Here is a 12,409-nt window from a genome sequence, read left to right on the forward strand (position 1 = left end):
AGTATCTCTGTCCATATCAGACCTACTAACCACCAGCAGTACCTCCACTTTGACAGATGCCACCCATTCCATACCAAGAAGACCCTTTCATACAGCCTAGCCATCTGTGGTCATCACATCTGCAGTGACTGTCCCTCTCAAAATGTACCGAGGGTCTCACTGAAGCCTTCACAAACTGTAATTATCCTTCCAACCTTGTACAAAATCTCCCATGCCTTATCTTTCCAATTTCCTTCCAACTCCCAAAGTCCAACCATCCAACCACAGAGGTGCATTCCCCTCGTAACTCAGCACCACCCAGAACTGGAGCGACTGAATTACATCCTCGACCAGCATTTTGACTTCCTCTTGTCATGCCCTGAAATGAGAAATATCCTGCCCACTATCCTTCCCACCCCTCCCACAGTGGTATTCTGCCTTCTAATGAGCCTTCACAATACACTCGTCCATCCCTACACAACCCCTGCTCCCAACCTCATGGCTCATACCTCTGTAATACACCTAGATGCAAGACCCGGAGCCAAAAGCTTTACTTGTGACATTCCTTTTGTTGTGACCACCTGCGACTCAGCATCTCCGCCATATGGCGAGCGACAACTTAAAGGCACCTAAGTCATGTGTTTCACTGTGTGAGATAATTGTGTTTCCACCATCTATAGGGATTTACATAGGTTTGAGCATCAAAAATTGCCTCAGTCAAGCTTTCTTTCTACATGGTACAGCCAGTGTTTCTTTTCTTATCTTTTTCTTTAAGTGCCTGCCAAAAGGTACCTAAGTCAGTGACTCTGGTCCCTTTTAACACTCAAACATTGGTAACACTGCGAATTTTGAGGATACATGGATTTTTGAGCTCTTTGCCTGTGTACAAAATGCTCCCACATCTGATACAAACTTCACATATTTGTCCTCTAAACTGTCTGTCACAATGTATGGCTTGTATAAGCTAAAATATCCTGGTATAAATACCAAGTATGAATTTTTTAATAAATTTTTCAAAGAAAATTTTAACCCAAAGTTTCGGAAACCATAAATTGACAACTGTTGCTTTTATGAGGGAAAAAGGTGTGAATACATGGTCCTCCTTTACAGGACACTGCAAAAAGAGTAGCAACTGCAGAATAAATTGTGCATATGAGGTAAGCTAAATAGTTCACATCTGGTCTTAATGAAGCAACTAAAAAGAATGAAGAAAATGCAAATATCTTTGGCTATAAGCAAAACATAAGTTTAAGGAAGATTCCTGTTCAGGAAATGTATTACTTGAGGCAACTCACAATGAACATATTTTCTGTTTTCAACTCTAAAACAGATGTAACTGATTACTGTATCTGCCATGAAGGTCAGGCGCACAACGAACTCGATGCAGCTGCTTCATTTCTGTTGCACTTCATTAAAAACCATGCACCCAAGACAATTACCCAGTTACATCAGTTTTCAGATAAGTGTCCCATACAAAACAAGAATCATACATTGTCAAGAGTTTGTCTTGCTCTAACCAATATGTGCAAGTTTAAAATGATCAAATAGATGCCGGCTGTGGTGGCCGAGCGGTTCTAGGCGCTTCAGTCTGGAACCGTGCGGCCGCTATGGTCGCAGGTTCGAATCCTGCCTCGGGCATGGATGTGTGTGATGTCCTTAGGTTAGTTAGGTTTAAGTAGTTCTAAGTTCTAGGGGACTGATGACCTCAGATGTTAAATCCCATAGTGCTCAGAGCCATCAAATAGATTTTTCCCTCTATGTGGACATTTATACAACCCATGAGATTGAAAATTCAGTGTAATAAAATATCCAATTGGGAAATGTGATGCTATCTCTACTCCATGTGAAGTTTGAAAGCTTATAGCTAATGCTGAGAAAAAAACATCCAAGGACAGTTATGCTGGTTGAGGCACACACATCACTGAATATTCTACTTGATGGCGCATTTATTATAAAAAGTCATCAGTCCCTCTTCAAACAAGACACTTTCAAGAAATGAAATAGCAGAATGTAGTATTTCAAAATACACTCCTGGAAATGGAAAAAAGAACACATTGACACCGGTGTGTCAGACCCACCATACTTGCTCCGGACACTGCGAGAGGGCTGTACAAGCAATGATCACACGCACGGCACAGTGGACACACCAGGAACCGCGGTGTTGGCCGTCGAATGGCGCTAGCTGCGCAGCATTTGTGCACTGCCGCCGTCAGTGTCAGCCAGTTTGCCGAGGCATACGGAGCTCCATCGCAGTCTTTAACACTGGTAGCATGCCGCGACAGCGTGGACGTGAACTGTATGTGCAGTTGACGGACTTTGAGCGAGGGCGTATAGTGGGCATGCGGGAGGTCGGGTGGACGTACCGCCGAATCGCTCAACACGTGGGGCGTGAGGTCTCCACAGTACATCGATGTTGTCACCAGTGGTCGGCGGAAGGTGCACGTGCCCGTCGACCTGGGACCGGACCGCAGCGACGCACGGATGCACGCCAAGACCGTAGGATCCTACGCAGTGCCGTAGGGGACCGCACCACCACTTCCCAGCAAATTAGGGACACTGTTGCTCCTGGGGTATCGGCGAGGACCATTCGCAACCGTCTCCATGAAGCTGGGCTACGGTCCCGCACACCGTTAGGCCGTCTTCCGCTCACGCCCCAACATCGTGCAGCCCGCCTCCAGTGGTGTCGCGACAGGCGTGAATGGAGGGACGAATGGAGACGTGTCGTCTTCAGCGATGAGAGTCGCTTCTGCCTTGGTGCCAATAATGGTCGTATGCGTGTTTGGCGCCGTGCAGGTGAGCGCCACAATCAGGACTGCATACGACCGAGGCACACAGGGCCAACACCCGGCATCATGGTGTGGGGAGCGATCTCCTACACTGGCCGTACACCACTGGTGATCGTCGAGGGGACACTGAATAGTGCACGGTACATCCAAACCGTCATCGAACCCATCGTTCTACCATTCCTAGACCGGCAAGGGAACTTGCTGTTCCGACAGGACAATGCACGTCCGCATGTATCCCGTGCCACCCAACGTGCTCTAGAAGGTGTAAGTCAACTACCCTGGTCAGCAAGATCTCCGGATCTGTCCCCCATTGAGCATGTTTGGGACTGGATGAAGCGTCGTCTCACGCGGTCTGCACGTCCAGCACAAACGCTGGTCCAACTGAGGCGCCAGGTGGAAATGGCATGGCAAGCCGTTCCACAGGACTACATCCAGCATCTCTACGATCGTCTCCATGGGAGAATAGCAGCCTGCATTGCTGCGAAAGGTGGATATACACTGTACTAGTGCCGACATTGTGCATGCTCTGTTGCCTGTGTCTATGTGCCTGTGGTTCTGTCAGTGTGATCATGTGATGTATCCGACCCCAGGAATGTGTCAATAAAGTTTCCCCTTCCTGGGACAATGAATTCACGGTGTTTTTATTTCAATTTCCAGGAGTGTATTATTTTGAATACTCTCATGAGCATAAAGGTATTGTGAAAACAACTGAGTACATAAGATGAGATGGTTTTCAAAGTCTGAATACTTTTATCCTCAAGAAAACTAATGAAGTATCTTTACTTAGTAAAGAAGCTTATCTGCAAGGAAAAATACCTATCAAAAATTGCACAATTGAAGACTTAAAGAAAGTTATGCCATATATTGTAGAAAAACACAAAGGCTTTTATGATCTACTTTTACAGTGGCCAGTAGCTTCTGTTTCTCACAATGATAGTGAATAAGATTCAGAAATACAAGTTGTTGTAATGTAATAATATTCATCAACTATTAAAGATTTGTGTTTGTAATATGCGCTAACAGATATTACTCACTGTTTAATAAAAATCTGATTTGCCTGAAGCAAAAACATGCTTCAAATTTTATGGGGAGTTAAAAGGTATGCAAGTCAACAAGGTAAAATAATTTTTTTCTGGTTTCCTATCAGGTGTTATGCTTCAACAATGTAACTGATTGTAGATCTATGTACACATTTTAATATGTAACATTAGCTAAGCACTATTTAATAACACACTAGAAAATAAGTTTATTTTGTTTTTCTTAAAACTATGAAAAAGTGACTAATGTATCTTTTAACAATTACCCATTCATGTACTGAACTGAACCCAAGATTCATTCTTAGAGCTATCTAGTGAGACTCTTTGTTTCCTATGTTAAATATGAAGTGAACCAGTAACGCATTATTCCAAAAAAATTGTATATTAATGACTTTTTGGATAATATTAATAGTAACCTCAGATTTTCTGCAGATGACACAGTTATCTATAATGAAGTAGTGCCTGAAAGAAGTTGCACATACCTTGATAAGATTTCAAAGTGCACAATTTCAAATGGTGCAAAGACTGGCAACTTGCTTCAAATGTTCAGAAATGTAAAATTGTGCACCTCACGAAACAAAAAATGTAGCATATGACTATAATATCAGTGAGACACATCTGCAACCAGTCAACTCACACAAATACCTGTGTGTAATAATTCATAGGGATATGAAATCAAATGATCACATAGTAGCAGTTGTAGGTGAAGCAAGTGGCAGACTGGTTCATCTAAAGAATACTAGGGAAATGCAAATAGTCTACAAAAGAGACTGCATACAAAACACTTGTGCAGCCCATCCTAGAATATTCTGTGTTGGACACACACCAAATAAGACTAATGGAGACCTTGTCATGGAGATGCTGAAAGAACTCAGCTGGCGGATGCTTCAAGGCAGACACTATCGAATGAAAACCTACTTTGACAGTTTCTAAAACCAACTTTAAGGGGAGTTAGAACATAAATTTTTTTTACATTTTTATCCCATTATAAAATTTGCAATTTCCTTAAGAAATTGATATATAACTACTTATAAACTTACTATTCAGAAAATTTTTGAAGCATAGCTTCAAGATTTTTAAAAAATGTAATTTTTTATGCAGAAGGCTGTGGATTGCAGTATTACAACAGCAAAATTATTTTGTGTGTATTGATATCACTGTTGAAAACAGTATAGTAGTTTTTCATAATATAAACCCATGTAGTATGTACAAGTTCCAAGAATTCTATTGCTATGCTGACCAGTGTGGACACCAGAAGTTGGTTGACTTTCAGATTCTGAAACAAAAACATTGTTATGAATGTAAATGATTGAAACAGGTAGTTCATATCTGTGACAGTAACTATAAAGGAACAAGTGGTGAAATGGAGAGCTCTGCAGATACTGAAATTTTGAGTCGAGCCATGAGTGAAATGGGTGTTTGTTATTCAAGTGTCTTAGAGAGACAGCATATGAGAAATTATTCCTGGAGAAAACAGCACCAGAGAAATTTAACAAATACACAGTTCACATTCATGAAGCACAGTGTACAGCAGAAATGATCACTAGGGAATATGATGATGATCATCATGTCCCACACTCATTGACAGAGTGTAGGGGAATGATGCGGGAGACCTGCACTGCTGTACTAGGCAATAGAAGTTAGAAAAAAATGATATTCATGGAAAATGGTCAAAAGGGTGATACACAATACTGAACAGCGTGCTTCTGAGATAGTACAAACAAAGAAATACAACATATATTCAATAATTTTTAGTCATTTCAGATTTTAGAAGCTGTTTCTGAAAATTAAGCTTTTAGTTGCATTATTCACTAAATTTTAGAAAGAACTTGAGTAGAATATTCAAATTTTCATGAAGCTGACACATGGATGCACTGAGTCTCCCAAACTAAAATAAAAACATAACGCCAAATATAATTAAAACTACTTTGGAGAGAGTGCAAAAATTATAAAAAAATTTAACTATATCCACTGTTGTCCAAAATTAAAGCAACAAACAGAAATTTTGCAAGGTTGTATTTATTTTGCCACATTTTGCCACAAAGCAGTGTAAAAGGAGATAGTAAAGTAGAAAGAATGTAAAGAACGTGGAATGTTATCAACTGCACGCATAACAGTAGACAAAACGGTTCTCAATTTTTTCCCAACTTAAAAGATTTGCATACAGATTCTGTCAACTGGTTAATGTGCTCAGTATGGGGTGTGACCACCTCTGGCACCAATACAGGCCTGTGCTGTGAATTATGTCGTCAATCTAATGTTGAGGCAAGTTCACAAGTCTTGGAGGGTTGTTGCCTGTCTCCCTTGTGCATCTCAGACATGCTAATTGGGATTCAATTTGGGAGAGTGAGCAGGCCACACCATGTGTGCAATATCTAAAAACACACACACCTGTGCTCTATGAGGTCAAGCATTATTATTCATCAATATGAAGTCTGGGTTCGCAGCACCTCACAGCAACTGTGCATGAGATCCCAAGATCTCCTCATGGTACCTGACAGCAGTTAAATCTTGCTGATTCACCTGTACAATTTTCATGAATGGTTATTCAGCATAATCCCTGCCCACACCATTAGAGATCCTCCTTGATAACAGTCTCTTTCCATAATGTTTGGGTCCCAAAACTGTGTTACACCTGCCATTCAGTGTGAATTTGTCGAGAATCGCTTCCAGACCAAATCGGGACTCATTTGTGAAATCAACATTGGCCCACCATTCGACAGTCCAGGTAGCATGTAGACAGCTCCGCTCTACACTTTCCCTTCTTTGAAGACATTACAGAGGTCAAGAGACAGCAGGTCTCCAACAATAAAAGCCACTCCGCTGAAGCCTTCTGTGCACCGTTTGCCTCATTATAACACATCCAGGGGATGCTGTGAGGTCAGATGCCAGTTGCAATGCAGTACTAAGGCGGTATCATCATGCCCTTACTGGCAAATAATGGTCCACTCTTTCTGATGTCACATGTGGTCAACCCTTTCTGGTCTCTGGGATACAGTTCCGGTCTCTATACACTGTCGCCTCATCCGAGAAATGACAGAACAGTTCGCATTAAGCCATCGGGCCACAACAGTTTGTGACTCTCCTGCTTCCATTCTTTCTGTGGCCCTCCACAGCAGAGGGTCTGTAGGCATCTTCTCTGCACCATACTGCACCATCTGTGACTGTGTACACAGCAATTGCGGATGTGGGCCTACCCTGCAGGCACTACCCCCACTTGACAGGTGCCCTGAAGTCATTGCTGGTGTAGTTGTACATTGATTGGAATGCCGTCTTCCATGCAAAACATGATTGTAATGACATCTGTTGACTGTTTGTATGATTATATCTTGTATTAGACACAGGACAGGGATATACCAGTTTGTTGCTTTAATTTTGAACACCAGTTTACTTAAAGTATTGTATTTCTCAAACCACTGACTGAAATTCAATGCCCTTAAATCAGAATATGTAATGTGTAATGTCTTGTAAAAGTTCTATGTCCATTGCTGCAGTGATTTCTGAAATGTAGAGAAGCCAAGTATCAATTTAACATTGTTGACATAGGGTGTTCAAGCTCCCCTCAAGTGACAGATCTAGGAATATACTATAAACACTTATGTATCACTCCCATACAGACCGTCAAGACAAGATTAGATTAATTACAGTGTGCACTGAGACATTTGGCCAATCATTCTTTCCACAGCCAATATGTGAGTGGAATTGGAATAAGCCCTAATAACAAGTGTAATGAGATGTAGCCTCTGCCATGCACTTCACAGTCATTTGCAGGATGTGGATATAGATGTGGATGTAGGATCCTGTGATCTGTACAACTGAAGGCCTTAGACAGTTCATAAAAAATGGGTAGGTGAAACCTTGTCATTGAATTGTGACTGCCTCAAAATATTACATTTGCAGGTTTGTTCAACCATTTTTTAATATTATCTTTTACAACACTTTTGAGAAGGCACTTAATAGTGACAGGGATCAAAAGCTATTATTATCTGTCCTAGAACCTTTCTTAAAGAGAGGTCTAACAATAGCAAAATTTAGCCTGTCTGGAAAAATAAATCATGAAAGTGATGCATTATATATGGCTGAAAACAGTTGCTATATCAGAAGAACATGCTCTTAATATTTTGCTTTAAAAGTTTTTAGGCTGTTTCTGGAGTCTGGATATGAGTGACACAGAGCTAATTACAGTGTTGGAGAAGTACATGTGGACTGCATCTGAATTTTTTATTAGAAAAATAAGTGTTTAATTGAAAGTTCAGTACATACACATAGATCATTTTATACATAAGGTTGTTACACATATGATATCAAACCTGGAAGTTTTAATATGGTGAAGTGAGATGTCAGAAGTGAAATACATTTAGAGCAACTTTAAAGCAACAATATTTGAGAAATTTCCACTTAGCTAATAGATTATCTTAAAATTTTTACAAGAATATGAGTACCGTACTTTAGCAAATTCAAATGTAACAAAGATAAAGGTGTTCAGATTATTTATATAGATATATAATTATAATTTGCTTTTTGTAGTATAAACTCCTCCTTTGGATGTCATTTTCATATTTTGGACAAATATTGTTTTATCTCTGTTACTAGGTGTGGTAGTGAAAGTACTACTTTGAAACCAGGAGCTGACGTCTGTAATAATCCCGAAAGTGGAAAATGTCTCTATCAACACTCAAAACTTAGTTACAAGTGTGTTTGCCCTGATGATGCAGAAGGCGTAAGGCATGGATTTCTACAAGAGAGGCACACATTTTCTCTTGGTATATGGATTCTGATTGTGTTGCTATCAGCAGCTGTCTTGTTCTTTGGTAAGATTGTTTTTATTAAATAAGAAGATAATTTATTTAAAAAATGCAGACAAGGAATTATAATTACAAATTTGATTTTAGAAATTGAGAAATTTCTCAAACAACTTCTTTCACTCTTAGTAAAGTGTTTGCTTGCAAAAAAATGAAAACTGTGTATCAAAATAGAACTCAAACCCAGACTTCAATGTTTTGTGTATTGTTCTCATAATTATATAACTTGGAGATATCTCTTGGATTAGTGCTGAGTATTAATTTAGCAGTGAATGGCATACTGTTGTTAAACTCTACAAAAGCTCCACTAACTTTATTCTAGAAATCTAATGAAGAAGTGTGTAGTGCTCAACATTTTGACTGCAGCCTAAAGGGTTTTAGTCTTGTTTCTCCTTTGGTTAATTCATTATTTTCTACATACTTTCTTGCTCTTAGTAAACAACTTCAATCTATCTTTTCTAGGGGACATGGAATCACTTCTTAATCTGTTTTATTCTGTGGTGTTACTCTGCTGGTATTTGTTTGATTGCTCTTAGTGTTCTTGGACTCAGAATACCAGGTCTTTATCACAAAACCTTTCTTCTTTTCATATCATTCTCCAATGCCCTCACCTCTCACTCTCTTCCCCAATGCCATGTATTTTTCAATGAGGAAATTAACTTAACAGTAAGCCATAGTCTACAATGAAACCACTCAGCATGCAGAAGCATATCATTTGACATAAAGGTTAATTACAAGCTATACTAGTTTTCAGAATGTGGGGGTGATTTGCATGTTGAAGTGAGAGAAACAACCATAATATAGCAACAAATATGTCCAGGGGAACTTACAAATGGAATGAACACACAAAAACAGAGGCTGAGATCGATTGGAGTAATCCTGAGGAAATGTAACTGACTCATGAAAAAGTAACTTAGAAAGGCCTTACTTGACCAACTGTCCACATTCCAATGGTACATGCTAAAGTAGGGATGTTGTGTGTCACAAGGATATTTACTGCTGGAATTTCAAATTCGTATGTACCAAGAAGAATCAGTCAACATATTTCTTCCACCTACACACATTTCACAAAATCAACATGACATTAAAATTGGAAAAACATTTGAGCTCATAAGGCATTTAACTAACAGGTGTTCTTCCAGCAAGACATTCGTGAATGGAACAAGAAAGGGGAAAGATACCAAGAAGTATCCTCCACCAAAGTACAGATGTGGATGGGGAAGCCGTAAGGGAACATAACTTAAAAAGGAATAAGACAGTGTATGTTACAGCATAAATTATAATCAAAACAACATGCTAAGATGTAAGTTTTCTTCAGTATCTGGTGTGCAATATGTGTAAAACAAAGATTCTAATGTACAAATAAGTAAACAAGTGCTCAGTAAAACAACACAAAACGATACTATATCTCCAGTAATAAATAGACATCCACAGAAAATTGATTATCTAGAGCTCTGAGATTGTCTTTAAGCCAAAAATTGATCATTTGTCATCATCACAGCCTCTTTTCTTTAGTAAAAATGCCCCACTAAATTGTTGCTGATGATTTGATGCACTTCAGCTCTCAGTCAGTTGGTCATTTCCATTACCCTCTATCAACAAACCTTTGCAGTGGGTCCTTTGTTTTAAAAAAGAGGGTCTTTTCATGTTGAAAATTAAAGGTGAATTCCTGCTATAACATAGGTAGTCGTTTCATCTACATTTACATTTATACTCCGCAAGCCACCCAACGGTGTGTGGCGGAGGGCACTTTACGTGCCACTGTCATTACCTCCCTTTCCTGTTCCAGTCGCGTATGGTTCGCGGGAAGAACGACTGTCTGAAAGCCTCTGTGCACGCTCTAATCTCTCTAATTTTACATTCGTGATCTCCTCGGGAGGTATAAGTAGGGGGAAGGAATATATTCGATACCTCATCCAGAAACGCACCCTCTCGAAACCTGGCGAGCAAGCTACACCGCGATGCAGAGTGCCTCTCTTGCAGAGTCTGCCACTTGAGTTTGTTAAACATCTCCGTAACGCTATCATGGTTACCAAATAACCCTGTGACGAAACGCGCCGCTCTTCTTTGGATCTTCTCTATCTCCTCCGTCAACCCGATCTGGTGCGGATCCCACACTGATGAGCAATACTCAAGTATAGGTCGAACGAGTGTTTTGTAAGCCACCTCCTTTGTTGATGGACTACATTTTCTAAGGACTCTCCCAATGAATCTCAACCTGGTACCCGCCTTACCAACAATTAATTTTATATGATCATTCCACTTCAAATCGTTCCGCACGCATACTCCCAGATATTTTACAGAAGTAACTGCTACCAGTGTTTGTTCCGCTATCGTATAATCATACAATAAAGGATCCTTCTTTCTATGTATTCTCAATACATTACATTTGTCTATGTTAAGGGTCAGTTGCCACTCCCTGCACCAAGTGCCTATCCGCTGCAGATCTTCCTGCATTTCGCTACAATTTTCTAATGCTGCAACTTCTCTGTATACTACAGCATCATCCGCGAAAAGCCGCATGGAACTTCCGACACTATCTACTAGGTCATTTATATATATTGTGAAAAGCAATGGTCCCATAACACTCCCCTGTGGCACGCCAGAGGTTACTTTAACGTCTGTAGACGTCTCTCCGTTGATAACAACATGCTGTGTTCTGTTTGCTAAAAACTCTTCAATCCAGCCACACAGCTGGTCTGATATTCCGTAGGCTCTTATTTTGTTTATCAGGCGACAGTGCGGAACTGTATCGAACGCCTTCCGGAAGTCAAGAAAAATAGCATCTACCTGGGAGCCTGTATCTAATATTTTCTGGGTCTCATGAACAAATAGAGCGAGTTGGGTCTCACACGATCGCTGTTTCCGGAATCCATGTTGATTCCTACATAGTAGATTCTGAGTTTTCAAAAACGACATGATACTCGAGCAAAAAACATGTTCTAAAATTCTACAACAGATCGACGTCAGAGATATAGGTCTATAGTTTTGCGCATCTGCTCGACGACCCTTCTTGAAGACTGGGACTACCTGTGCTCTTTTCCAATCATTTGGAACCTTCCGTTCCTCTAGAGACTTGCGGTACACGGCTGTTAGAAGGGGGGCAAGTTCTTTCACGTACTCTGTGTAGAATCGAATTGGTATCCCATCAGGTCCAGTGGACTTTCCTCTGTTGAGTGATTCCAGTTGCTTTTCTATTCCTTGGACACTTATTTCGATGTCAGCCATTTTTTCGTTTGTGCGAGGATTTAGAGAAGGAACTGCAGTGCGGTCTTCCTCTGTGAAACAGCTTTGGAAAAAGGTGTTTAGTATTTCAGCTTTACGCTTCTCATCCTCTGTTTCAATGCCATCATCATCCTGGAGTGTCTGGACATGCTGTTTCGAGCCACTTACTGATTTAACGTAAGACCAGAACTTCCTAGGATTTTCTGTCAAGTCGGTACCTAGTATTTTACTTTCGAATTCACTAAACGCTTCACGCATAGCCCTCCTTACGCTAACTTTGACATCGTTTAGCTTCTGTTTGTCTGAGAGGTTTTGGCTGCATTTAAATTTGGAGTGGAGCTCTCTTTGCTTTCGCAGTATTTTCCTAACTTCGTTGTTGTACCACGGTGGGTTTTTCCCGTCCCTCACAGTTTTACTCGGCACGTACCTGTCTAAAACGCATTTTACGATTGCCTTGAACTTTTTCCATAAACACTCAACATTGTCAGTGTCGGAACAGAAATTTTCGTTTTGATCTGTTAGGTAGCCTGAAATCTGCCTTCTATTACTCTTGCTAAACAGATAAACCTTCCTCCCTTTT

At 40.3% G+C, this 12,409-nt stretch overlaps 1 protein-coding gene across 1 annotated transcript in view; it reads left to right on the forward strand.

Annotated features, from left to right (window-relative positions):
• Nucleotides 1–12,409, forward strand: part of LOC126175583 (neural-cadherin-like) — a 162,374-nt gene that overhangs the window by 139,142 nt on the left and 10,823 nt on the right. Inside the window, exon 16 of the mRNA XM_049922443.1 lies at nucleotides 8,396–8,613. Within this exon, the coding sequence (XP_049778400.1) occupies nucleotides 8,396–8,613 (218 nt within the window). The remainder of the gene's footprint in view (nucleotides 1–8,395; nucleotides 8,614–12,409) is intronic.

The sequence above is a fragment of the Schistocerca cancellata genome, chromosome 3 (assembly GCF_023864275.1).
Source record: "Schistocerca cancellata isolate TAMUIC-IGC-003103 chromosome 3, iqSchCanc2.1, whole genome shotgun sequence".
Lineage (NCBI taxonomy): Eukaryota > Metazoa > Arthropoda > Insecta > Orthoptera > Acrididae > Schistocerca > Schistocerca cancellata.